General features: G+C 52.0%; 2 protein-coding genes across 5 annotated transcripts; both read right to left on the bottom strand.

Annotated features, from left to right (window-relative positions):
• Positions 1 to 307: 307 nt before the first annotated feature.
• Positions 308 to 11,158, bottom strand: RAB29 (RAB29, member RAS oncogene family). 3 transcript variants are annotated; one of them, XR_015808779.1, is made up of 6 exons: positions 11,015 to 11,158; positions 9,429 to 9,500; positions 8,189 to 8,370; positions 5,460 to 5,581; positions 3,876 to 5,139; positions 308 to 3,487 (listed from the first exon to the last, which is right to left on the bottom strand). XR_015808779.1 is itself a non-coding variant. In XM_014872678.2 (5 exons), the coding sequence occupies exons 1-5, from the start codon at positions 11,136 to 11,138 to the stop codon at positions 5,022 to 5,024; spliced, it is 618 nt and encodes a 205-aa protein (XP_014728164.1). In that variant the 5' UTR covers positions 11,139 to 11,158; the 3' UTR covers positions 308 to 5,021. The 3 variants fall into 3 exon arrangements, 1 of the variants encoding a protein (XP_014728164.1); XR_015808778.1 differs by having other exon boundaries at positions 308 to 3,647; positions 3,717 to 5,139; XM_014872678.2 differs by having other exon boundaries at positions 308 to 5,139.
• Positions 11,159 to 12,416: 1,258 nt separating this feature from the next.
• SLC41A1 (solute carrier family 41 member 1) lies at positions 12,417 to 27,853 on the bottom strand. Of its 2 annotated transcripts, none has more exons than XM_014872662.2 (11): positions 27,712 to 27,853; positions 25,979 to 27,100; positions 21,869 to 21,976; positions 18,931 to 19,002; positions 18,392 to 18,536; positions 18,154 to 18,300; positions 17,382 to 17,529; positions 17,226 to 17,305; positions 15,751 to 15,885; positions 15,243 to 15,391; positions 12,417 to 14,659 (listed from the first exon to the last, which is right to left on the bottom strand). In XM_014872662.2, the coding sequence occupies exons 2-11, from the start codon at positions 26,333 to 26,335 to the stop codon at positions 14,474 to 14,476; spliced, it is 1,527 nt and encodes a 508-aa protein (XP_014728148.1). In that variant the 5' UTR covers positions 26,336 to 27,100; positions 27,712 to 27,853; the 3' UTR covers positions 12,417 to 14,473. The 2 variants fall into 2 exon arrangements, with proteins under 2 accessions (XP_014728148.1, XP_088036727.1); XM_088180601.1 differs by having other exon boundaries at positions 27,744 to 27,850.
• Positions 27,854 to 27,952: the final 99 nt, after the last annotated feature.

The raw sequence follows: 27,952 nt of genomic DNA on the forward strand, positions 1-27,952 counted from the left end.
TTTTTTTTAGAGTAGTGTGGGTTTGGGCTGTTTTAAATTTTGAAAATTTTATTTAAAATATTCTTTTTATTTCTTAAAATAATTTTTATTTTTCTATTTTTTATATTTACTTATTTATATTTAATTTATTTCTATTTTTTTATATTTATTTTTATATCTGTTCTGCTGGCAATGCAGGGCAGCTCACACCACGGGTTTTTTTTTTTTGGACATTTCTGTCTTTTTTTTTTATTCCTAATTTCAATTTGGAAATTCATTTCTTAGCAATGAAATGAGACAGCAAAAAAAAACAACAACAACAACCAGCTGGGCAAAATTAAATTTTTATTTCAAACCATTGAAATATTGCACCAGGGACTGATTGATGTGAATTAAAATCCAGTTTTTTTCCTCTTTACACTGAATTTTACAACAGGCAGGACCCTGCCTCTAAAAGAATTCTGTGAAACAGCACGTAATTTAAAATAAAAATAAAATTAAAAATAAAAAAAATAAAGCTAAATTTTGATATTTTGGACTTTTTGAGGCTTCAGCCACCAATTCACAAAATCCACTTTGAAATTATTTTCAATCCCAAGGCCACAAATTGAAATTGCAGGAAGGAGAAAAAGGAAATGGCCCGGGGAAAGCAGAGAAAAAGAAATTCTTTTCTTTTTATAAAAAAAAAATTTTTCCTCCCTATTTGAAAATTTCAGGTTTTCACTCACCTACATCAACCAAAGTTAAATTCCATTTATTTTAAAAAGTTAAATTAAATTTCTTGGCTTTTCCCCCTTCCAGCTTTGAATAATTCTGGTTTTTCCCTTTGCAATTTTTAATAATTCTGAGTTTTAAAAACCAGAATTATTGCAGCTGGCACAACCCCTGGATTGGATTTTTGAATTTTCTTTTTTTTAATCAAGGGGCATTTTTTGGATTTATTTGATTTTTTTTTTTAGATTTTAACCAACACTAAATGTGAGGAAAAAAACAAAAAAAAAAACCCAAGGCACACACAGGGACTGGAAAGCAACGGGCAGCACAGAAATGCTGTGGAATGGAATTTTTTTAAAAAATATTTTGGTTTTTTTGGTTGATTTTTAGAGGAATTTCTGGTGCAGGGTGAGAAGTGCAGGCACTGAGAAGTCTCCAAAGGGTGGAAGAAAAATTCCTGCGAAATTCCCAGGAATTCTTGGTGGCACCGATTATTTTATTTATTATTTTATTTTATTTTATTTCTCTGCATCCCTGGCAGTGTCCAGGGGGGATCTTTAAATCCTTTCCCACCCCCATTCCACCATTCTGGAATTGGATGGAGCAGGAATTCTGAATTTTTTTTTTGGGGGGGATTTTTCTCACTGCCCTGAGCACTCAGTGAAGATTTCTCACCTCCAAGGGGAGATTTTTGCTGCAACAATTGGAAGTGCAAGCACAAAAAAAAAAAAAAAAAATAAAAAATAACCCCTGAAACTTCAGGGTTTTGGTGGCAACTCCTTTAAAAAAAATAAAATTAAAAAAAAAAAAAAAATCAGGCACTTCTCTCACGTCCTACAAAGAACCAGAAATATTTCTAGGATTAAATATAAATAGGGTTAAAAAGCCGATTTTTCTTCTTCTTTTTTTTTTTTTTTTTAAGACAATGAAGTGAAATTCAGCAAGGCACTTTAATTTTCTCCCTATTCCCCAAACCAAGGTGCAGAAAATAAATATTTTTAGGCACTTTTAACTCCAAATTTTCATAGCAAAACCCTAGCCCAGATATTTCAACTTTTCCTTAAAACACTGGAGCACAAATAATTCTCAATTTCCTCACCCTCACTGTTTAGTTTTCAATTCTTTTCAGCTCCAGGGAATGAAAAAAATCAGATTTTTAGTGCAGGTGATGAGTTCCTGTTTAATTCCTCCCTTTATTTAACACAGGCAGGAGGAAAAATTTGCCAGAGCAGAACAGGAACCAAAACTCAACAATTTCTAGACCTGTTTTTCAGTTAAAACACTCGAGGAGGTAAAAAAAAAAAAACAATTATTGAAGGTCATTTGCTGAAATCCAAACCCAAAACATGGCCAAGGTGATTGTGTGCAACCAGAGAATCCTGGAATAAAAAATTCAGAATTAAACACACAAAACTCCAGCCATGAAGTTGAATTTCCTATAAATTCTCCTCCAATTTTTACCAATTTTTTTTTTTTTTTTTTTTTTTGGCCCAGAACTGTTGTCCACCACAAATATCTGGGATGTGTGGAGGAATTAAAAACACAAAATTAAACAGAATTAAATACACAAAAGAGAATTAAACAGAATTAAACACACAAGACTGGAGCCCTGAATTTGAGTTTCCTATAAATTCTCTTCAATTTCTACCAAATTTTTTTTTTTTTTTTTTGGCCAGAACTGTTGTCCACCACAAATATCTGAGATGTGTGGGGGAATTAAACACACAAAATTAAACAAATTAAACAGAATTAAATACTCAAAGCAGAATTAAACACACTAAACTCCAGCCATGAAGTTGAATTTCCTATAAATTCTCTTCAATTTCTACCAAATTTTTTTTTTTTTTTTGGCCAGAACTGTTCTCCACCACAAATATCTGGGATGTGTGGGGGAATTAAACACAAAAAATCAAACAGAATTAAACACACAAAATTCCAGCCTTGAAATGTGAATTTCCTATAAATTCTCCTCAATTTCTACCAAATTTTTTTTTTTTTTTTGGCCAGAATTGCTCTCCACCACGAATATCTGAGATGCGTGGGGGAATTAAATAGAATTAACACAAAAACCAAAATTAAACAGAATTAAACACACAAAACTCCAGCCCTGATTTTGAGTTTCCTATAAATTCTCCTCAATTTTTACCAAATTTTTTTTTTTTTTTTTTTTTTGGCCAGAACTGCTCTCCATCACGAATATTTGGGATGTGTGGGGGGAAAGTGGCACCAAAGGGAAATGGGGGAATGGTTCCTTCCTTTCCTTTTATCCCACAAATTCTTCTCCTCCTCCTCCCCACTAAAACAGCAGGGTGGTTTTTCTGTGGTTTTTTGGTTTTTTTTCTTTTTCCTTTTTTTTTGGGAGTTGTTTCCCACCCCAAATTCCCTCCTGCCTGAGGCAGAATGCTGGGAAGGCAATTGAGCAGCAGTTGCCAAAAGCACTTTGGGCTGGGGGGGTGGAAACTTTGTCCCCAAAAGTGCCAAGATCCCTTTTAGGGGCACACAAAAGGATTTCCAGCCCCTGCCACCCCAACACAGGAGCCAAACTCTCACTGGGGCAGCTCCTGACTCAATTTTGGGGTCCCTGCTCCACCCAGGGTGGGGTGAGCTCCCCAAATTCGTTTTTGCAGCTCCTGACTCAATTTTGGGGTCTTTGCTCCATTCAGGGTGGAGGGGAAATGGGGGTTGTGCTGCTCCAGCTCCCCAAAATAATTCTGGCAGCTCCTGACTCAATTTTGGGGATCTCTCTCCACACAGGGTGGGGTGAGGTCTCCAAAATAATTTTGGCAGCTCCTGCCTGAATTTTGGGGCCTTTGCTCCACTCAGGGTGGGGTGAGGTCCCCAATTTCATTCTGGCAGCTCCTGACTCAATTTTGGGATCTCTCTCCACTCAGGGTGGGGATGGGGGTGAAGGTTTTGCTGCTCCAGCTCCCCAAATTCATTTTGGCAGCTCCTGCCTGAATTTTGGGGTCCCTGCTCCACCCAGGGTGGGGTGAGCTCCCCAAATTCATTTTGGCAGCTCCTGCTTGAATTTTGGGATCTCTCTCCACTCAGGGTGGGGTGAGCTCCCCAAATTAATTCTGGCAGCTCCTGACTCAATTTTGGGGTCCCTGCTCCACCCAGGGTGGGGATGGGGTGAGGGTTGTGCTGCTCCATCTCCCCAAATTCATTTTGGCAGCTCCTGCCTGAATTTTGGGGTCTTTGCTCCATTCAGGGTGGATGGGGTGAGGGTTGTGCTGCTCCAGCTCCCCAAAATAATTTTGGCAGCTCCTGACTCAATTTTGGGGTCCCTGCTCCACCCAGGGTGGGGTGAGCTCCCCAAATTCGTTTTTGCAGCTCCTGACTCAATTTTGGGGTCTCTCTCCACTCAGGGTGGGGATGGGGTGAGGGTTGTGCTGCTCCTGCTCCCCAAATTCATTCTGGCAGCTCCTGACTCAATTTTGGGGTCCCTGCTCCACCCAAGGTGGGGTGAGCTCCCCAAATTCATTTTGGCAGCTCCTGCCTGAATTTTGGGATCCCTGCTCCACCCAGGGTGGGGTGAGCTCCCCAAATTAATTCTGGCAGCTCCTGACTCAATTTTGGGATCTCTCTCCACTCAGGGTGGATGGGAATGAGGCTTGTGCTGCTCCTGCTCCCCAAATTCGTTTTGGCAGCTCCTGCCTGAATTTTGGGGTCTTTGCTCCACTCAGGGTGGGTGGGGTGAGGGTTGTGCTGCTCCTGCTCCCCAAATTCAGCCCCAGGGTGTCACAGCGCTGGTCCAGGGGCAGCTGCACATCCCGGGGGTGTTTGGTGGCCCTGCTGGGCTGTGCTGGTCCCTGCAGGACACGGATCCATCATCCCACAGCAGTTCACAGCTGGGAATCCACACCAGGCTTGGCTTGTGTTCCCCAAAGGTCACTGCAAGGGTTAAAGGTGCAGAAAATTTTAAAATTCCCTCTGATAGCCCAGCCTGGGTTAGGCCAGCACTGCCAGAGGAGGAAGTGCTCAAAAATTAAAAAAAAAAAATTAAAATATAAAAAATTCAATGCAATCCAAGGCACTGCTTGGACATGGATTGTGCTCCATCAAAGCTTCCAGTGGGAAAAAAAAAAAAAAAAAAAAAAAAAAAAAAGAGGAATTTTCCCCCTCCTCTTCCTGGCATTCCTCACTCCAAGTCACTGCAGCAGAGTCTGCTGAGGAAATTGTCACTGAGAAGGAGAAAAGTTCAAAATCACAGTGAGGGGGAAAAAAAGCCCCCAAAGCAGTGAGAGTTTAGGGAAAGGTGATGATGATGGTGATGATGATGATGATGGTGAGAAGAAGCCCAGGAGTGCTGAGGAAGCTCAGGGGCTTTAGCAGCAGGCCCAGCCTGGAGGAGAGGTGTCCTTGATGGTGATGTAATCCCCAGTGCCAGCAGAGGCAGAGCTCCCATCTCCTGTGCATGAGGACATCATCTTCTCAATCAGAACCCTGGGGAAAAAAAACAAAAAAAAAAACCAAAAAACATTCCTGGGTTTGTTTTGTGGGGTGTTTTTTTTTTTTTAAGCAGCAGCGTTGGGCAGTGCGGAAAAGAAATAAAAACTAAAAAGCAAAGCTCAGAAGGACATAAAATGCAGGAAATGGGTAAAAAAAAAATCAGGGTAAGGAATGGTGAATGGACCTTCCTCTATCCCAGGGTGCTCCAAGCCTTGTCCAGCCTGGCCTTGGACAATTCCAAGGATCCAGGGGCAGCCAAAGCTGCTCTGGGCAGGGAATTAACCCTGGGACACATCAGCAGCCACTGTCCCTACCTCATGGCCTCGCTGATGTTCTTGTTTTCCTTCACAGACGTCTCCACCCATCCTGAAAATCCATTTTCTTTGCTGAACCGATCGATTTCTTCCCTGGTCACTGCCCAGGGGGAAAGGTCACACTGCAAAGCAGCAAGGAGGCGTTTCAGAGTCACAGAATCCCACAACGATTCGGGGCTGGAGGGGACCCTAAAAATGCCCCAGTGCCAGCCCTGCCACGGGCAGGGACATCTCCACTGTCCCCGGCTGCTCCAGCCCGGCCTGGGACACTGCCAGGGATGGGGCAGCCACAATTCCTTGGGATAATTTGTGCCAGGGCCTCCCCACCCTGAGAGGGAGGAATTTCTCCCTAATTTTGGGGTCATTCCTGGCTGTGTGGGGCAGCTGAGCCCTCACAGGTGCCAAGGCTCTGACTGCAATTTCTTTATCTGAGATCTCACTCAGTGACACACCTCGGTCAGACACGCCTGGAATGGAGATTCCAACGTTGTCCCTCGTCCCAAATGTGCCCAGGCCCTCAGCAGCCAGGTGTGGTGGCACAGGTGTGGTGGCACAGGTGCCATCAGGATGGACACAGAGGCAGAGCCTGGCCCAGAGCTCGTGGCTGCAGCCACCCAAATTTCCCTGATCCTGGCAAAGTTCTTGTCCCAAACCAGAATCCCGGGATGGCTGAGGTTGGAAAATCCCTGTGGGATCATCGAGCCCGAGCTGTGCCCGATCCCCACCCTGAGCACTCAGTGCCACCTCCAGGTGCCACCTCCAGGGACGGGCACTCCAAACCTCCCTGGGCAGCCCCTGCCAACCCTTTCCATGAGGAAATTCCACCCTGAGCCTCCCCTGGCCCAGCCTGAGGCCGTTCCCTCTCCTCCTGTCCCTGTTCCCTGGGATGAGATCCCAAATCCCCCCCGGCTGGCCCCTCCTGTCAGGGAGTTTTGAGAGCAATTAAGGGAAATAAATAATTATTGAAGTGTAATTTATAGAGGAGTGGATCAGAACAGCCACCCTCCTGCCCACCCACCCCATTTTTGAGTGATCTGCACCTCCCAAAGCAGGCAAGTCTCAAACTGAATTTGGGAAGGGCTCCTGAAAAACGCTGGCACGGGGAGAACATAAAGCAGGTTTGGAAAATACATCATTAAAAGGCAGAAAACAACACAGAGAGTGAAACTCGGCCCTGGATCCATGTGGAAAACTGAGATTTCTGCCTCTGTGACAGGAGCTGTGCCTCGGGGTGACACCCAGGGGACAGCCCCAAGCTGCACCTGAGGGGGTTTGGGTTGGATTTTAGGAGAAGTTTCTTCAAGGAAAGGGTTGTAAAGCAAAGTTATGGAGAAGAATTCTTGGGAGGGGCAGAAAATTCCAGGAGGGGTCTGGAAAGGTTTAAAGGTGACAGGATGTGGGGTGACCCCACTGGAGGTGTTCCCTGCTGTGCACACACAGAAAAATGCAGAAATAAACAGAAAAACGCAGAGAAACACACACACACAGTGAAATGCAATCAGAAAAACACAGAAACACACCAAACCCACACAGAAACACACACACAAGGACACAGAGAAATACAAACAGAAAAACACACAAAAAACACACAGAACCCAAAAAGAAACATGGAAATCACACAAAAAAACCCCACACAAACATATGAACACACAGAGAAACAGAGAGAAACACACAAAAACCATACAAACCCACAGAGAAACACAAAAAATACATTAAAAACCACACAGAAACACACAGAGAAACACAGAGAAATGCACAAACACACAAAAACCATACAAACACACAGAGAAACACAAAAAAACACAAAAAGCCCCACAAAACATACACAGGAACACACATAAAATCACAGAAATACACAAACACACAGAAACCCACACAGAAAAATCACAGAGAAATACACAAACACACAGAGGAACACACAAACACACAAAACCCCACCACAAATACACACAAGAACACAAAAAAACACAGAGAAACACACAAAAACCCAAACAAAAACCACAAAGAAACACAGAAAAAACACAAAAAATACAGAAAACACAGAGAAAACACACAAAAACCACAGAGAAACATAAGGAAACACACAAACCCACACAAGAATACACACAAACACACAGAGAAACACACAAAAACCATAAAGAAACACAGAAAAAACACACAAAAAACCACAAAAAACCATACAAATCCACAGAGAAGAACACACACACAGGAACACACAAACACACAAAAGAGAAACACACAAAAAACACAGAAAACCCACAAAGAAACACAGAAAACACAGAGAAACACAGAAACCCACACAAGAATACACACAAACACTCAGAGAAACGCACAAAAACCATAAAGAAACACAGAAAAAACACACACAAAAAAAATACAAAACCCACAGAGAAACACAGAACACACACAAACCCACAGAGAAAAACACAAAAAACACAGAAAAATCCACACAAGAAGACACAAAAACACACAAAACCCACAGAGAAACACACAAAAAACACAGAAAACCCACAGAGAAACACACACACAGGAATACACAAACACACAAAACCACACAGGAACACACAGAGAAACACACAAAAAACACAGAAAACCCACAGAGAAACACACAAACCCACACAAGAATACACACAAACACACAGAGAAACACACAAAAATCACAAAGAAACCCAGAAAAAACACACAAAACCCACACAAAGCCAGCCAAAGGCACATCCAGGGCTGCTCACCTTGTTGGCCAGCAGCAGGCAGGGCACGGGGCTCCCATCTGGCAGCACCAATTTGCTGTCCAGGTCCTGTTTCCACCTGTGGCTGTTGCTGAAGGTGCTGCTGTTGGTGACATCGAACATGATGACACAGGCTGAGGCTTCCCTGTAGTACAGGCGGGTCATGGATGTGAAACGTTCCTGCCCTGTGGGGTCAAAAACAGGAAAAAAAAACAACCCCCAGCTGCTGGTCGGGGGTTTGAGCATGGAAATCGTGGGTTTATGGGTTGTTCTTGCAGCTGGAATTAATGAGGGTGGGTTAATTAGTGAGGGGGGGGGGGTCAGGTATTGGATGTGTTCTGCCTGGGTTTCTCTGTACTGGGAAGGTTTTAGGGGGTAAAATCATGAAATTCTGGATTTGTTTGGGTTGAAAGGGGGTAAAGATGTCACCCCCTGCCATGGGGCAGGGACATCTTCCCCTATCCCAGAGTGCTCCAAGTGCTCTGGGACATTGCCAGGGATGGGGCAGCCCCAAAATTTTGCATTATTTATTGTCAGTGTCCCTCAGTGCCAGCCTCCAACTCCTTTTTGAGGCCAAAACTGAAACCATTTTCTTGCTGCTCTGCTCACTCTGCCAACTTCTCCTTCCTGTTGCCTTTTTAAGGATTCCAGGCACCCGAGAAGCAAAACCAGAGGAAACCACAGCCTTGTTTTCCTCCCTGCTCCACACCCAGAGGTGCCATTTTAGAGATGCTGCTGCTGCCCAAACCTCTCCTGATGCCAGGGAATTTGGGAAATTCATTTCTCTGCCCCTCACCAGGGAGCAGGAACTCCTAGTGCCACTCCAGCTCTGTAATTCTGTCCCCCAGAGTGTGTCTCATTGCCAGAAATTTGGATTTTAACACAGGATTTGGAGCTGAGCAGTCTCATATGCAGCCAGTTCCACATTCCCTCTGCTCTGGCTCTGGAGCAGAAAGGAAAGGCTCAGCAGGAATTGCTGTGTGCATTCCTTGCAGGTGGATTTTTAATTAAATATTTAAATTATTACAGCAGGCTCGAGGCAGTAAAGCAAAGCAGTCCTGTCCCCCCTGGAATCCACAAGCTCCTGGGATTTATTTTTGGAGGAGAAGGAAAAGGAAGAAAAAGAAAGAGGAAGGGGGAAAGAAAGGGGAAGGAAAGGGGGGAAGCAGAGAAAGAGGAAGGGGAAAAAGAAGGCAAAAAAGGCCAAAAAAAGAGAAATTTTTTAACAAAATCTTTAAAATACCTGCAATGTCCCAGAGCTGCAGCCGAACCGTCTCTGACTCTGACCACTGAACCACTTTCAGTGCAAAATCCACTGGAGAATTCCCAAAAAACCAGAAAGGAAACGTGATCAGGGCCATTCTGCACCACAACCTCTCCCCATCCCCAGGGCACCAGCCCAGCCCCAAGCACAGGATCCTGGCTCAGGGTCACCAGCCCAAGCACAATTCCAGCCTGGACAATTCCAGCAGAATTCCCAGGGGCTTGGAGGCACCTGGGACAGGTAAAGGTGTCCCTGGCCATGGGCTGAGAGGAGCTGTGAGCTCCCTCCCGACCTGAACCAGCCCAGATTTGCTGCAAGAAGCCCAGGGAGTCCCAAAGGGGAAGCCCTGGCTTGTTCTCAGATCCTGAAGTGTCAGGGTTTCACTGCAGGGCCAAACCTGCCCTGCTCCAGACCCAGAACCAGGAACAAAGCACTAAAAAAAAAATTAAAAATACAACCAAGAAAGCAGTCTGCAGCATTTCCTGCTGGGTGGGTGGCACAGCCCAGAGCTCTGTGGTTCTCTGGTGTTTTCCAACCCCAAATCCGTCCCCTCTCAGGCCAGGAATAAGAAGATTTAAACAGCTCTGCCCAACCCTCATCATTTTGGGTCCTTGGGGAGATTTCCTGGGTAAACCCTTGGCAGCTCCTGCTCCTTCCAGGTTGTTCATTTACACAAAGAACCCAAATCCTGCTCAGCCCCAATCCCAGCCTGCTCCTCCCAGACCTTCCCGACCCCTCAGCAGCGAGGCCAGGCTCTCCAATTAATGCCAAACCAGCGCTCCTGATGGTTTTACTGGGATGAAGCCAGCCTGTAAATTCAGATTATCCATTTTACAGCTCCTGGGGTGGTTATTCCATGGGGTGGGAGAAGGATGGGACACCCGAAATAAACCAGACAGAGGAACAGAATCCCCGGGGAGCTCAGGGCAGAGGCTCCGGGAGTTAAAACCCCATAAACCACCGATGATAGGCGGCTGTTCCTACCCTAAATTCCCAACCCCAGAGCCCGGGCAGGACGGGGGGCAGAGGGGCGAGTTCCCCGGGGCTGGGGGCGAGGAGCGCGGCTCGGGATGCGCACCGGGACGGGAGAGGTGCCGGACCCGGGAACTCCCTGGAACCTCCCGAGAACCCCTGAAAACCCCCTGGAACCCCCCAGAACACCCCTAGAACCCCCAGAAAAGCCCCTGGGAACCTCCAGAAGCCCGGGCAGGACGGGGGGCAGAGGGGCGAGTTCCCCGGGGCTGGGGGTGAGGAGCGCGGCTCGGGATGCGCACCGGGACTGGGGAGAGGTGCCGGACCTCGGGAACCCCAGGAAACCCCTCGGAAACCCCTCGGAAACCCCCAAAACCACCCGGAGAGCCCCCGTGGAACCCCCAGGAGCCCGGGCAGGACTGCCCGGGGCAGAGGGGCGAGTTCCCCGGGGTGAGGGGCGAGAAGCGCGGCTCGGGATGCGCACCGGGACGGGCGCGGTGCCGGATCCGGGAACCCTCTGGAACCCCCAAAAAACCCCCGGGAACCCCCAGAAAACGCCCAAAAACCCCCCCGTGGGCCCGGGGAGGGCTCACCTCCCACGGTGGATTTGTAGTGCCGGTTGAAGCTGTCGTTGGCGTAGCGCTGCACCAGCGATGTTTTGCCCACCGTGGCGTCCCCCACCACCAGCACCTTGAACATCCGATCGCGCTGCCCCATCCCGGCCCGGCCCGGCCCCGCTCGGTCATGTGAGGGTCAGGTGGGGCAGCGGCGGAGCCTGCCGGGGCTGCCGGGATCTGTAGTTTAATGCTTTCCGTCTGAGCCAGCCCCGAGCATCGCCAGGGCCAGCCCTGAGCATCGCCTGTGTCCCCAAATCCTGCTCTGTGCATCCCCTGTGTCCTCAAATCCTGCTCTGTGCACCCCCAGATACAGCCCTGAACATCCTCTGTGTCCCCAAATCCTGCTCTGTGCATCCCCTGTGTCCCCAAATCCTGCTCTGTGCATCCCGTGTGTCCCCAAATCCTGCTCTGTGCACCCCCAGCTACAGCCCTGAATATCCCGTGTCCCCAGATTCTGCTCTGTGCACCCCTAAATCCAGCCCTGAACATCTCCTGTGTCCCAAATCCTGCTCTGTGCAACCCCTGTGTCCCCAAATCCTGCTCTGTGCATCCCCAGATCCAGCCCCGGGTACCCCAAATCCTGCTCTGTGCATCCCTAAATCCTACTCTGAACATCCTCTGCACCCCCAGATCCAGCCCTGCACATCCCCTAAATCCTGTTCTGTGCATCCTGAGATCCAGCCCTGCATCCCCCAATCCTGCCCCATGCACCTCCAGATCCAGCCCATGCACCCCTGGATCCTGATCCCTGCACCCTCAGACTCAGCCCCACAACATTTGGGAGAGCACAAACGTCTCTCTCCCAATACATTTTTAATTTTCAAACAATGCTCCCCTATTGCTGGCATTTCTCCAAGCTGTTAAAAGCCCAAGGGTTCCTTTCTGCTCCTTCCCCCAGCCAGGAGATGCCAACACAACCCAGGACATGCCCCAAAATTCACCCCAAAATGTGAAGCCAGCAGGGTCTGGGGGCTGCTCCCCAAACCCAAGGCTTTGTTTTGGGATTCTGCACCAATTCCTGCAAATCCAGGAGGTTTTTTTCTGCACCCCAGAAGGTGCAGAACCCCTATGTCCTACTAAATCAGCAGAAAGGGGCAGGGGCCACATGGCAGCAGCTCCTGGGGAGCAGGACCTGGATTCTGAACCCAGGGAGGGCCAGAACAAACACCTGGATTCCTGCTGGGAGCCCCCAGAAGCTGAGCAAGGGCATGGCCGAGGTCACCTGGCACTCACAGTAATCCCAGCTTGCCTCATGCCCAGCAATTTATTTGATTTTCGTAATTCTCCTATCAAAAGAGCTCCAGCCTGAGCTCAAATGAGCTTCAAAAATCTGAGAAGGGCCTTGAACCCGAAGGAAAAAAAAACACCACAGTCCACATAAATAAATGTCATCTTTATTTAACCAAATATAATTTATCCATTAAGGTCAACATCTGTCAGTTATAGGAACTATAAATAATTAAGACAGTCTTTTTGCTTTAATAAAAGAGTAAACCAGGATTTTGATCTGCAGGCAGCTGTGGAGAGTAGGCATGCATTGGAGTGCAACCAGTGGGAAGAGGTTTGTAATTTTTTTTTGTGTGTTTCCATCGATATTCCTCAGTTTTGAATTAGATTCTTCCCTGACCATTCCCCAAGCACACCTTTGACCATTTTTAATGTACAGACCCCACCACCCCTGACCAGGAGAGGCAGATTCCTCCTCTAGGGAATCTTTTCCTGGGGAATGAAGTGATGTGACAGCAGAAAGGCCAGCAGAGTTTCTCTGTGTATCCATAAAAGCTGAAGTGTTAATGGAAAGAAATCTTGCATTTATTCCTCAACATCAGGCAGAGAAATCAAGTGAGCAGCTGAGAATATTCCAGAAAAATATTCCAGAAGTCCCTGGGCTGAGAGGTCAGCACAGCAGGGACTGGGTTTGTTTTGTGGTTGGGTTTTTTTACCTGGAGCACAGCTTTGGCCAAAGGAGATGTGTGAGATGTCCCAGAGTGGAGGAGGAGGATCAGAGCTGATCCCACACAGGAGATGGAGCAGAGACAGGAGGAGTGAGCCTGATGTTGGATTAGCAAGGGAATAAAAAAAAGGGGGAAATCATCTCAGAAATACAACCCTGCTCTTGTGAGGGGCTGAGAGGAGCAGCCTGGAGCCCATCCCTGCCTCCTGCACACCTCCAGCAGCAGGGAAAGGCTCCCACAACTCCAGAGAGGGCCTGGAGCAGCCAAGGGCCAGGTTTGGCTGCAAATCCCGTGGGATTCCAGAATTCCCAAATCCTGACCCCTTTTCCAGCAGTGTCAGCTGTGGAGTGAGAGGATCTGCACCCAGACCCTGGGCTGGGACACGGATCCTGGACTAACTTTGGTCTTCACTTGCCCATCTGGGTGCCCTCTCTGGATTTTTGCTGCCTTCCCATCACGGGCAAGAGAAGGAATTCCAGCCAGCCCCGACGTGAGCAGCACAAAAAGCAGGAGGGGGAGCAGCAGAGGAGGGAACCCTGCACTCCCAGCTGGGCTGGACCCCAATCCCAAATTCACACGAGGGGCGGGGGGGGGGGGGGGGGGGCTCCTGTGCCACAGGGCTGCACCAATCCAGCTGTGCCTGCACTTCCAGCTGTTTCCTTCCACAGAGAGAAATCCTGTGGATCCCATGGACATCCTTTCCTAACAGGCACCAGGAACAAAGCCTTCCTCCCCAGGCTCAGCTGGGGGAGGTGCTGGGCCCATCAGCAGCACTGGACACGAAAAGCAGGAGCTGTTTGTCCACCCAGGAGGGCTCCAGAGAGGATGTGTGGGGCAGGGGACGGTGGGGAGAGCTCAGAGCAGCTGAGCCCGGCTTACCAAGGCAGGAACAGCAGAGCAGTCTGGGCTGGGGGGCACAAGGGAGCCTGAAGGAGCCAGGCAGGGCTGGGGGATCTCCAAATGAGCTCACTCACATCGCTGGGGTGAACACAGGAGCCTTCCTCATCACCCTCCTCATCCCCAGCTCGGGGTGTGAGCTCCAGAGAGCCCCGTGCCCTCAGCCAGGAGGGGCCAGCTCAGCCAAACCAAAACCTGCAGGGAGCAGGGTTTAAACCTGCAGGGTTTAAAACGCTTATGAAGCGAAAAAAGCGGCCCTTCACCTCCGGGGGGGGCTCCCTGCACGACCTGACAGAGCAGGAACTTCACTGGAACCTTGGTTCAGACAAAACTGCCACGAAAATTGCACTTAGTGATTGTCTCGTTACACTTTTGTTTTTGTTTGCTTGTTTGTTTGTCCTCCCTAAAACTAGATAGATTCTCTGTACAAACTCGGCTTGAAGTAGAAACCACGTAAAATTCCCATTGAAAATAATGAGAATCCAATATCAAAGATGAAATCCGGAGGGGGTGGGAGGAAAGGGGAAGCAAAGAAACAACAAATGGAAGGGGGAGAGCTGTGGGAAGGGAGGAGCAGAGGGATTTAATCCCCAACATCAGAGTCCCGGTCACCAATGAGCCAGAGCACGTGGAAGCTGAGGGCCAGGAGCCCTGTCCCAATGAGGTCCCCCAGGGCTGTCAGGTAGGGGATGGAGAAGTTGTCAGGGTCCAGGTGCCTGCCCCACATCCAGTGCACCATCCAGTCAGCGATGTAGAGCAGGATCAGCACCTGGAAGAGCCACAGCTCCTGAGCCCTGAGCCCAGATCAGCTCAGCCTGGCCCAGGGAAACACAGCAAAACCCCAAAAATGGAGCTGGAACTGTCACACACAGCTCCTGAGCCTAGATCAGCCCAGCCTGGATCAGGGAAACACAGCAAAACCCCAAAAATGGAGCTGGAACTGTCACACACAGCTCCTGAGCCCAGATCAGCCCAGCCTGGATCAGGGAAACACAGCAAAACCCCAAAAATGGAGCTGGAACTGTCACACACAGCTCCTAAACCCAGATCAGCTCCAGGAAATGCCAACTCCACATCCTCTTTCCAACCATCACCCCCCAGGACAGATTAGGAGGGGAACACTTTGGCTACCAAAAGGACTTAAAAAGAGACCAAAGGCAGATTCTAAAGTCCCCAGGAATGGCAGGACAGAGGAACTGTGTGTCCAGGAAGGACAATCCCACCCGGGCTCCCTGTGCCCAGCACGGAATCTCTCGGGCAGGGCCAGGGTCTGTACACCTGGGCAGGTGCCCAATACAGGTGACACCCGTGTCCCCGGAGCCAGCCCAGCCCCCTGAGGGCTCCCAGCTCACCTGGAGCAGCGCTGCTGTCATGTAGAAGACGATGAAGATGAGGGTGAGCGTGGTGTGTCCCCCCTGCATGGAGCTGATGGTGTAGAGGAACACCAAGTGCCCCGGCACCACCAGCAGGAAGAGCACACGAGCAGAGCGGGAGTTCACGTCTGCAAAGGGGACACCAGGCCTGACTTAAACCCTGCAGGTGTCCAAGGCCAGGCTGGGCAAGGCTTGGGAGCAGCCTGGGATAGTGGGAGGTGTCCTGGATGAGGTTGAAGGTCCCTTCCCACCCCAAACCATTCCATGATTCCACACCCCAAGGCTGCAGGGATTTTTTTTTTGCAAGGATTTTTTTGGGGGGGATGATCCTGTGGGTCCCCTCCAGCTCATCCCACACCCACATTTCCCTACCCCAAGCCTGACCATCGATCCCAGAGCTGCCCTGAGCCCCTCCCTTGGCTGTGACAACGCTGCAGCCACAACCCCAGGAGCTCAGCTGGCACAAACCCTGCACCCACGGCCCTACCTGAGCTGAAGAAGGTGCTGCAGGGGCTGGGACACCTCCTGGGGGCCGGGCCAGGGCTGTCTCCAGGCTCCCCACTCATGTGCAGGTAGGTGGAGATGCGGCTGGCCTGCACTGCCACCAGGTTGCCACCCACACCTGCAGGGCACAGACAGCACTCAGGGCACGTCCCAGGCGCCTCCAGGAGCTCCTCTCAAGCACACCTGGAAGTGCCAGGTGCTGGAGTGATGTGGGACAGTTTATTTTTCACCCCAATTCTGCTTTTGTAGGGTGTGAGGAGCTGGGGCAAAGCTGAAGCAGTTCTGTTACTGCAGCTCAGGGTGGAAGAAATAAGTGAAACAAAAATGATGAGTCAGGCACCAAAACAGACACAGGAAGTTCAAAACTATTCTTTTTCACATGAAACCGTGAAAACCAGCAGCACAAGATGCACTGGCTCAGAATTAACTCCACCTATTGCAAAAACAATTCACAAATTGAGTTCTCCTGGTGAGAAAGGAGGTGAAAACTTTACACCAGAACCAATCAGATTTCCTGACTCCAAGGTACAAAAACAAATCTTTGTGTTGCCAGGCGCAAATATTTTGGAAGGTGAGGGTGTTCCACCAGGCAGGAGGAATAAGGAAATGAAGAAATCCCTGGAAATGTGGGTTTTTAGGGAATAGCCTCCCAGGCCTTTCACCTGTAAGGGTGGCACAGCCAAACCTGTGTGCCCCTGGTTACCTAAAGGAGTAACTTTTCTAAAGGAAAAACTAACTAACTTTTGTAAGGGAAAAACTAACTTTTCTAAGGGAATAACTAACTAACTTTTCTAAGGGAATAACTAACTAACTTTTCTAAGGGAATAACTAACTAACTTTTCTAAGGGAATAACTAACTAACTTTTCTAAGGGAATAACTAACTAACTTTTCTAAAGGAATAACTAACTAACTTTTCTAAAGGAATAACTAACTAACTTTTCTAAAGGAATAACTAACTTTTCTAAAGGAATAACTAACTTTTCTAAAGGAATAACTAACTAACTTTTCTAAAGGAATAACTAACTTTTCTAAAGGAATAGCTAACTAACTTTTCTAAAGGAATAACTAACTAACTTTTCTAAAGGAATAACTAACTTTTCTAAAGGAATAACTAACTTTTCTAAGGGAATAACTAACTTTTCTAAGGGAATAACTAACTAACTTTTCTAAGGGAATAACTAACTAACTTTTCTAAAGGAATAACTAACTAACTTTTCTAAAGGAATAACTAACTAACTTTTCTAAGGGAATACCTAACTTTTCTAAGGGAATACCTAACTTTTCTAAAGGAATAACTAACTTTTCTAAGGGACTAACTAACTAACTTCTCTAAGGGAATAACTACTTCTCCAAAGGAATAATTTTGGCACCCCAAAAAAGAACGATTGTCCTGCAATCCCAGCCAATGCCAGCCTGCCAGGAGCTGCAGCCCCAGGGCAGGGCAGCCCAGGACTCACCATTGATGACGGGTGTGAAAACGGCCATGCCGGCAAAGTTGGGATCCGACACCGTCCTGTCCAAAATCAGCCCCCCAACGCTGCAGGGGGAGACGGGGGAGGTGGTCAGGGCTGGGATAAGCCCGGGGGAGGGTTTGGGGACAGGGACAGCCCCACCTGCTGATGGCCATGGCGATGATGACAGGCTCCCAGCCCGAGTACAGCACCTCCCTCGTGGCTGAATTCCTCTTGGCCACCACGATCCACAGGGGCAGCAGGGAGATGAAGAAGGCGCACACCAAGGGGTTCACGTAGGCTTTGCTCTCTGGGGTGGGGGAAAGGGAAGAAGAAAAGGAAAGAAATAAAAAGCCACGGCCCTCAGGAGCTGCAGGAAAGGCAGGGAAAGCTGGGCCAGGCCAGCCTGGACTCTGTGGTGGTTCCTTCTCACGGGGCAGGGGGGAAAGGGAAACACCGGGATCTGTTTTCCACATCTGAGTGAGATCTCTTCAATTCCAGCTGCTCATCCTCACCCCCAGCCTGGGCAGGATCTCCCAGGGCTGCTCCCTTCACCCCTGGATGGACCTGGCTGAGTCCCAGCCCCGTGTCCCAGGGAAGGAAGGAGGAAGAGGAGGAGGAAGGAGGAGGAAATTGGGAGTGTCCAGCTGCAGCCCTGCCCTGAGGATCCCCAGCTGGAGCTGGAATCCCAATCTGCCAAATCCCACTGCTCCAGCCCCAGCCAAGCACCTGGAAGGGGCCAAGCCCTCCCTGAGCACCTCACCTGGAGAGCAGGAGCTGCACAAGGCAGTGAGCAGATCCATCCCCTGCCCTAACCTGCACTAGGGAGCTCCAGAGCAGGAATCCCTCAGAGCCCAAGCACAGAGAGGGCTGAAATGAGAGGGAGGACACAGCAAGGAGCAGGCAGAGACAAAGGCTCTTTGTTTCTCCTCACCCAGCTCCTTGTACAAGCCCCAGCTGATCCCTGAGAGCAGAGCCAGCGTGATGAGGTCCCCCAGGCTGGCAGCAATCGGCGTGGCCACGTTGTCAGGATTGATCCCCATCTTCCTGGAGCCAATGATCACCCCGATCATGATCATGCCTGCAGCCAGAACGAGGGGATAAAAACCTCCATGATAAGGCCATGAGGGGAGGGAAATATTCTAGGAAGAGAGAGAGGGGGTGGCTCTCACCCAGGACCAGGGAAGCAATGAAGGCAGTGGCCACGCTGCTGGCACACAGCAGCACGGCGTGGTCCATGCTGAAGTGCCCATCGGGGATCCACCCAAACACCACGGCTGCAATCGAGGCCAGGAAGCCAACCACGGTGGCCTGGACCTGGAAATGGAAAGCAAGAGGCTCACCAAGACACCAAAACAGTCCCAGGCTGTGGGGAGAGGCTGCCCAGAGAATCCGTGGCTGTCTCATCCCTGCAAGTGCCCAAGGCCAGGTTGGAGCAGCCTGGGATAAGGGGGAGGTGTCCATGGGAAATGGATGAGCTTTGAGGTCCCTTCCAACCCAAATAATTCCAGGATTTTATTCTATGATCCCCCACCCAGGGGGATCAGAATCCAGCATGGAAACACCCAGTCCAACCTGCAGGGCCACAAAGGTGCCACTCGCCTCCCCATCAGACACAGAATATTGACAGCAAACAGCAGAACCCGGGCATTTAAACCCGGCCAAAGCTGGGCTTGCCCCAGCTGCAAATATTCCCCTTCCCTCTCCTTACCTGTATCAGAGCCATGTTCCCTGTAATCATCTTCCAGAGCTCTTTGGGTGTATCCATTTGGCCAATATTAGCCTGGAGGAGCAAAGGAGACACCACTAAAGCCTGACAGCACCTCACAGCTGCTAACAGCCAAATCCCTGCTGCCAGGAGCAGCTGAGAACCTCAAACCCTCAGCTCCTACAGGAGCAGAATTCAGCAGGAAAGGGGAGTGTGGAGGGGAATCAACACCAACCAAAAAAAAAAAAAAATCTGCTGGGAATGGTGCAAAAGCAGCGAGACCTCCCCGTGCCCCTGCAGCCCCTCAGTGCATTCCTGATGGAATTCACTGCTCTGCTGACCCAGCCACGCCTGGGGGGCCCAGCTGGGTCAAGCTGCCCCTCAGGTCAGCTCTGTGCCCTGCTCTGTGCCCTCCTGGCCTGGAAAAAGCTGAGCAAACAAGGCTGGTGCCACGTGGGGACACGCAGAGGAGCAGGCAGCAGTGGCACAGGGGTCACCTGGGTGACCAGGAGATGGAAATTGCTTTAATTCCTGGTGTAGGATCCAAACTAACCCAGAGGAATCGCTGCAGGGCACGAGCTCTGCTCCCTTTATCCTCCTGGATAAGTTTCTATCCCATTTGCATCATTAGGAGCTGATGAGCTCAGGGAAAAAGAGACAGGCTCCAGCACTGGAGTGGGAAATGCAGGTCAGAGGTGCTGCCTGACAGCACCAAACTCGTGCACAGCAGCAATTTTCCTCCTCTCAGGTGGAAAAGCAAACAAGAAAACCAGAAATCATTGATTAATTAATCCCCCTGCTCTCCTTGCTGGATGTGCTTGAGAGCCCCCAGCTCTGGGGCAAATCCTTCTGGGCAGGGAGGAGGAAGGAATGGAGGAAAACCAACAAAAATTGACGGGAGCAGCACAGGAATCTGAGCTCCATATGAAGCCTGACCTTAAAATTCCAGCCACATGGCAATTAGGCTGGGATTAACACAACCTCGCTGTAGGCACTTAATCCTTTAACTAGTGGGGGAGAGTTCTGCCTCTTAATTGTGAAAGGAATTTCTGAGGTGCCTTAAAGCAGCGCTAATTAGAAACCCGGAGTCTGAGGAACCAGTGCAGGCTGCTCCCCTGTGCACAGAGCTCAGGATCCACCCGGGGCAGCTCTGGCCAGGGGGAGGGAGCTCCCTGCACACCCCTGGGAGCAGAGATGCTCCTGTCCCACCAGCACAGGCACACGGAGGTCCCTGGATGATCCTGGAGGTGCTCGGCAGCTTTAATGATTCCATGATTTTAAGGAGGGCAGGCAGAGGCCAAAGCCTGGCTGATGCCAGCCCAGGGGCAGCTCGGGGACAGGAGCTGGGGGTGTCCCTGTGCTGGTGTCCCCTCCTGCAGCCAGCAGGGCAAAGTTCTGCATTCCTGACTTCCCACAGCCTCGTTCCTGTGCCAAAGCTGCCCCCAGGAAGGGACCAACACTGCCCCTGTCCCTGCACTGCCCCAGAGCAGCCCAGAGGGTGGCCAGGGCCAGCAGGGAGAAGGTCCCCGTGGCTGGGACGGCAGGGACCCTGCCCTGATCCCTTCGTTTGAGGCAGTCAGACAAAGGGATTTGTTTCCCAGAGCGAAGGGGTGAACAAAGCTCAGCCTCTGTCCTGCCAGAGCAGCAGAGCCACGGCACCAACCTCCCCAGGGAGGAGAGGAGAGGAGCTGGCAGAGCAGATCCAGACAGAAACCAACCCTGCAGCTCTGCTGGGCCTCCTCCTGCAGCAAGGCCAGGGCTGAGAGCACAGAACGAGCCAAGCAGAATTTTATTCTCCATCAGTGAGCACTTCCCAAGCAGCTCCTTGGGCTGAGGAACATCAGCACTGCCAGGAGCAGGACCAGGACCAGGAGCAGGAGCAGGAGCAGGACCAGGGCCAGGACCAGGGCCAGGACCAGGACCAGGACCAGGACCAGGACCAGGACCAGGGCCTGGTTGCCTCCTGTGAGGGCTCCCATCAGGAATTCTCACCCCAGAGGAATTAAAATCCCGGCAGCAGGCAGAGAACACCTTGCAGGGGGAAGATGCCAAGCTCCCACCATGGGGACACAGGGACATCAGGCTGGAGATGCCTCACAGAGGAGGGAGTGTCCCTGTCCTTGTCAGGAGTGTCCTTGTCCCTGCCAGGACAGGGTGTGGGTCCCTCTCCAGCCCTGCCCAGCTCCAGGGGAGAACATTGAGACACAGAGCAATTCCTGGGCTCACACAGAGCTCTGGGGAGCTGCCAGAGCCTGCCCCAGCCCCCAGGGATGCCCAGGGATGTTCAGAGATGCCCAGGAATGCCCAGGGATGTTCAGAGATGCCCAGGAATGCCCAGGAATGCTCAGGGATGTTCAGGGACGCCCAGGAATGTTCAGGGATGCCCAGGGATGCTCAGGGATGTTCAGGGACGCCCAGGGATTTTCAGAGATGCCCAGAGACGCTCAGGAATGCCCAGGAATGTTCAGGGATGCCCTGGGATGCCCTGGGATTTTCAGGGATGTCCAGAGCACAGGGAGCTCCCCGTTTTCCAGGGACCAGAGTGGATTCCAGCAGGAGAAACACCCAGCTGTGATCTCCATCCCTTGGAGTCCCCCAGCCAGCTCCCCTCTGTCCCCAGGCTCCTGCCAGCCTGCTCTGGTGACATTCCTGTGCCCAGCTCCTGGTGGAAAAGCTGGATCCCACCCAGCTCCCAGCCTGTGCCCCCGGGCCCCAGCAGCCAGCCCGAGGAACTGAACTGTCAGCAAAGCTTAAGGATCATTAATCCTTCAAATCCCATCAGCCCAGCGGGCTGGGAACACCTTCCCAGCAGGCTGAACCCCAGCTCTGGTGCCCGTTGTCATCCCCAGAGGGGATTTTGGGGAATTTGACCTGCCCCACACACACACAGCCCCTCCCCAGGGAGGTTTTGCCCTCCCTCCCCAGCGCCCCGGGCACTCACAGCAGTGGACAGGCGAGATGCCAGCGTCATCTCCAGGTTCCCCTTCAGGCCCAGCAGAGCAGGAACCAGGATAAACACCTCAGTCACGTATTTGAAGACGTCCCAGTGCTGCAGGATTCAAGCACATGAAATAAAACCGTGGTCGAGACCAACCTTTGCTCTGGGCTCAGTGTCACCCCCTCATTGTCACCTCTGCCACCTGGCACTGCCCTGAGCAGACGCCCCAGTGCCCTCCCTGCTGCCACATCTGGAATCCTGCAGTGCTTTTCCCACTCCTGACATTTGTAGCAGTGACCACATGATCCTGCTGGGCTGAAAAAATCCGCTCTGAGCCAGCAACTTTCAGTGAAAAATCCCCCAAAGAGTCACCAGTGACAAAATGTTTACACACCCAGAGGCCAGAACAGGGAAACGTGGAGAGGCTTTGCCCAATACTTGCAGTTTTTGGCAGATTTGAGTGCTGAAGTTTGGTCAGTCTCAGCTGAGAGCCTTTTCTATGAGTGTATCTTGCAAACGTAAATATTTTTATTTATTTTTTTGATCCAAAACCCAGCCCACCTTTCCCTGCTACCTTGTGTTAACTCGGGCATTTCCCAACTCCTCTGCCTCTCCAGAGGAGAGGGAGGGACAGAGGCAGCCACGGTTATTTAGGAAAAAAACAAAGAGCAATTGCAAATTGCAGGGTAAGCAGCCTTCCAGGGGAGCAGCTGAAAACACAAAAACCACTCCAAAACCCCTCACAGCCACATTTAAAAACACCCAAACCTCCCTGCCCCATTTTTATGGGCAGTGCCCAAAGTCTCTGCTGTTTCCCACCCCTGGAGGACACAGAGCACAGGAATCCCAGCTGGGGATGTGCTGAATGTCACCTGCCAATGTCACCTGCCAATGTCACCTGTGCCAGGCTCCAGCCCTCCCAGAGCCCTCCCTGGCAGTGCCACCCTCACCAGGGATAAAAATTCCTCTCCAGGACAAGGAAAGCCCCCAGCAAATCTAAATCTACCTGCCTGCCTGACAGCTTCCTGAGGGGAAGGAGTTCTGTTATTTTGTGTTTGTTTTTCCACCCTTCTGAGCCAACAGTTTCCTGGTGCTCTGCAACACCAAATTCAAGCTGCACTTGAGAAATCGTTGGAGGCAAATAAAAAAAAAAAAGTGGAGGCAAGACTGAGATGGAAGTGGGATCATTTCTCCTCAAAGGGAAAAGGTGTTTTCCATTAAAAATAAAAAATCCTCCTCACGTTTCTGACAGCTTGGGGAGGCCCTGGCACAGGCTGTGGACTCCCCATCCCAAATTGTCCAAGGCCAGGCTGGGTTGAGCTTGGAACAGTTTGGGATGGGGAAAAGGTGTCCCTGCCATGGAATGGGACGAGCTTTAAGGTCCCTGCAACCCAAACCCTCAGGGATTTCATGCCAAGCTGACTCTCAGGGACACAGATAAGATCTCCCAGCTATTTCACAATCCCAGCTCTGTCCCTGCTGCAGGATGAGGCTCCCGAGGTCACCCAGGGACGTTTGGAGTCCCCACATCCCTGGAGGTGCCCAAGGATGTGACACTCTGGGCTCTGGGCTGGGGACAAGGTGGGGATGTGGCACAGCTTGGACTCGATGATCCTGGAGAGATTTTCCAGCCTGAATTCTGGGATTCTGTGTGATCTGAGCTCCCTGCTGGGGGAAGAACCTGGAATTCTTCACCCAGGCTCAGGCTGTGCCTCCTTTAGGGCCCCTCCAGGAGCAGCTGAGCTCAGCTCTCCCCAGGCTATTTTTAGGAGCCTCTGGGATGGTTTTGCTGCGTGTCCAGAGGGTGAATCCCTCATTCCAACCCCTCCTGGCAGGACCCAGGGCTCCAGCAGCGAGCACCAGGCTGGCACTGCCCAGCAGGACGGGCTGGCTGTCACCAGAGCCACTCCAGCAGAGCCACATTGTCATTTTTTGGCTGTGCACAACCTGCCTGGCTCCAGAGCTCACAGGGGCAGCAGCAGGCACCAGCTCAAGCTCTCCATCACCCTGTCCCAAGCCTGGCTTTGGAAATGAAGTTTTAGCCCTACAGGACAGGGCTGCTCCTGGAGAAAGGAAGAAAAGCCATTTTTTTTTTTTTTTTTGGGGGGGGGGGGGGAAGGAAAACAAGGAGATTTCTGCAGAGCTCAGCAGCTCGCTGGCTGCACAGAGCAGGACCCGTGGGCTCCTGCCAGATTTCTTAATATAAGATGTTATACAACACTGGGAGTCTGTGGGGCTCCACAGCCTTGGTGGCTCCTGCAGGGAACAAAGATCCCTGTGGAGGGGAGTGCCCACAGAGTGGCTCCAGGGCCACAGCCAGAGCCAGGCTGCTGGGGGAAGTCAGGGAGAAAAAAATAAAAACAAACAAAAAAAACCCCAACAGACTAAAAAAAGACAAAAAAAAAAAGATAAAAAAAAAGAGGAAATAAGAATTTCAGTTCGGGACACGGAGCTGTTAAAATCCCTTTATCAGCCCCTCTGAGAAGCACAGAAATCCAGAAATAAGCTGGTTTTTAGAGAGACAAACACAGCAGAGAGGATCCTTCAGGGTCTGCCCTGGATCCCAGTGTCTCCCATGCAGCACTGGAGGGGTGAACTGGACCTGGCCCTGCTGCAGGTTCTGGAAGATCCATCCCCCTTCCCCACCCCATGGCATTTCCATGGCTCATTTAATCCCAAGGCTGAAGGGAGCTGGAGCTGCCCAGCCCACGCTGAGCTGCTGTGGGACACAGGAATTACAAAGTTTTGTTCCTAAAGGCCACAACAATCAGGGCAGGAGAACACAGGGCTGAGCCACAGGGGCTGTGCCTGCTCCAGGAAAAACTTCAGCTTGGCTTCAAATCACTTTGGGGAACTTCCAGAAGAGCCAGGCATGAGTTTGCAGGGATATTTTTTTTTTTTTTTTGAAGGGAAAACATGCTGGAAATGTCCTTATTTTTCAGAGAACGATTCTGGTAAATCTCTCCCGGATTAATTTACCCCGTCCAGCCTTTCCTGTTTGGAGGGACTGCCCAGCTCTCCCGGCAGGTTCCACCAGGAGAGGCCACAGGGATGACCAGAGCACAAAGGCACGCAGGGAAATCGCTGCTCTGGGCAGGACAGCACGAGCAGTGTCTGCCTGACCAACCACAAACCCTCCCAAAAAAAAAAATCCCCTCTGACTTCCTGGCAGTGTGCTGGGCTGATCCCAGCTGCCAGGGCTGACACTGGAGCCTCTCTGTGCCCACACCAGGGCTTGTTTGCCTCAGCCCAGCAAACACAGCAGCTCCAAGCACAGCATTCCTGGCTGCCCACAGCTCCCAAATTGCTGCATCCCCATCCCAAAGCGATGGAGGAGCCCAGTTTTGTGCCTCGGGGATGGGAGGCTCTGCCCAGCCTGGCTTCCAGGGCAAAGGAGAAGCTGCTCTGCTGCCAGGCACGCTTGGGAAATGTGGTGTGGATCAGCACAGGAGCCTCGGTTTGCAAAGGCACCATTCCCACATGGAAACACAAGCAGGCTGGCACGTTCCCACAGCGTCACCTGCCACAGGGAACACCTCGGTCTCCATCCAGAGGCGACTGCCAGCTCCCTGCTGGCCTTTCCTAAAAGTCACCTCCACAGCCCTGTCACTCCTGGGTGCTTCCAGAGCATCGGGAAGCGGCGCAGGAAGCTCTGGAATGAGCCTGGCACATCCTGAGAGAAACATTAACCTGGCTGGCACGAGCCTGGAACAGCACAGCAAGCCCCTGAGGTGGGAAAAGGACAAGAGGAGCCAGAACCTGGGGCTGGGATGTCACCAGGCAGCAGCAGGGAGGGGATTTCTCCCCAGCTGTGATGCTGTGAGTGCTCTCAGTTCCCAGCTTCAGCTGCAACTTCTCCCCCACAGCATCCTCTCCTTCCTTCCTTCATTCCTCACACCATTCCCATCTCCTTAAATTCACTGAGCTTAATTTCCAAAGTCAGGGTTGGGACAAGGTGATGGAGGGCTCCCTATCTCCCCCTCCCCAGCCAGGGGAACTGTTCTCCCTCCCTCCCTCCCCGTGGCCCAACCAGCCTTGGCATTCCATTATTCCATTATTCCATTATTCCATTATTCCATTATTCCAGCAGAGCCAGGACAGCACCAACCCTACCTGCACAATGTCCAGCACCATCCCAGCAGCCACGGTGCCGAAGCCAGCCAGGAGGAAGGGGAACAGGACCTGCAGCCCGATGGAGAACGAGGTCTCCTTGAGGGGCGAGGCGGGCTCGGCGCCGCGCTCCGTGCTGGTGTCATCGCTCTCGTTGCTCTGGCTGCCATTCTCCAGCAGGGCATCCTCCTCCCTCACCCCTTTGGCGTTGGCACGGGACTCCAGCACCACCACTTCCACCCCGGTGCCGTCGGTGCCCAGGAAATCCGAGGGCTGGGCACGCTCCGGGCTGGCCAGGCAGTCCCCGGGCACGGCCCCGTTGGCCTGGGGGGTCTCCTTGTGCTCCAGCTTGGAAGCCATGCTGCAGGACAGGCTCTCCTGACCCTTGGCTCGCTGGGCCTACAGCCAGCAGCTGCTCCAGAAGGGATCTTCTGCCAGCAGCAGCTTATCCACACGGCCTTTCCAGCATCTAGGAGTGAGCTGTGCCAGCCCTGCTCGCCCGCCCGGGAGTGCAGAGCCTGCTCCTGCAGCAGAGATCCCCATCAAGCAGCGCCCAGGGACAGGGGACACCGAGCACGGGGCGGGCAGGAGCCGGGAATGGCAGCAATTCCCTCTGGCTCTGCTCCTCTCCTGTGCTGTGGGGGCAGCAGCCACTGAGGCAGGATCCAAGATTTCCTCTCTTGATGTGTGACACCTCAGTGCATCTTGTCCCAGCTGTTTTTCCAGGGCAGAGGGAAAACCAGGTGAAGTGGAGGACACAGAAGCTTAAAGGAACAGCAAAAGAGAGGACTGGCTTTTCGAGATGATCCCACTCAGGCTCTTCTTGCTACCAGGGCTTTGCCACTTCCTCCAGTGGCACTGTCCCCCTGCAGAATTCCAGGCTGAAGGCTCCCGTGGGCTTTCTGCCACAACAGCCAGCGATTCCAGCAGGCTTCGAGTGTCACTGCCGTCCTCCTCCCCCAGAAGAATTTCTCACCCAGCAGCACGAGGCGAGCACAGTTCTTACTCCGAGTGACAGCAGGTCCCCAGTGAAGGTTACTCAGGGAGCTGGGCAGGCTGCAGGGTGGGGGCTGGCATTTGGACACCCTGGGGTTTGACGTGGTTTTCCAAGAAATCGTCTTTCACCTGAAACACACGGGGGGGAAAGCCGATATTCCGTGGGGTCCCGCTCCCTTTGCTCCAAGAGCTGCTGAGCTTCAGCCCCGGCCGGACCCCCCAACCATCCCCGGGCCGGACCCCCCAACCATCCCCCGGCTGCTCTCCCAAACCTGGGCACCCGCAGGGGCTCCGAGGGGATGCGGGGGCAGAGCCGCTCCCTGGAACGGGCACCGGGAGGGACCCGCGGGACGATCCCCGAGCCCGGGGCTCCTCCGGGGCTCCTCCCGCTGCCGCAGCGCCGGAGCTGCCGCAGCGTCCGCAGAGCCCCGCGGTGTCCCTGCCAAGCGCCGGTGTCCCCACGGTACCGGTGCCGCCCGTGTCCCCACGGTACCACTGCTGTGTCCCCGCGGTGCGGGTACCGTGTCCCCATAGTGCCGGTACCGTGTCCCCATAGTGCCGGTACTGCCCGTGTCCCCACGGTACCACTGCCCGTGTCTCCGCAGTGCCAGTACCGCCCGGTGCCGGTACCGCCCGTGTCCCTGCGGTGCCATTGCTGTGTCCCCACGGCGCCGCTGCCGTGTCCCCGCGGTGCCGGTACCGCCCGTGTCCCCGCGGTACCGCCCGTGTCCCCACGGTACCGGTAGTGCCCGTATCCTCGTGGTGCCGGTACCGGTAGTGGCCCTATCCCCGCGGTGCCGGTAGTGCCCGTGTCCCCGCGGTGCCGGTGCCGGTACCGCCCGGTGCCGCTCGCTCCGCTCTCGCTGCGCACCCGCGGCTCCTCCGCCGCCCCGCGCTCTGCCCAGCCGGGCCCCGCCCCGCGCCGCCCTGACATCACCGCCGGCCAATGGCGACCGCGCCCGCCCCGCCGTGCCGCGCTCC

Source organism: Sturnus vulgaris, chromosome 29, assembly GCF_052056855.1.
Source record: "Sturnus vulgaris isolate bStuVul1 chromosome 29, bStuVul1.hap1, whole genome shotgun sequence".
NCBI lineage: Eukaryota > Metazoa > Chordata > Aves > Passeriformes > Sturnidae > Sturnus > Sturnus vulgaris.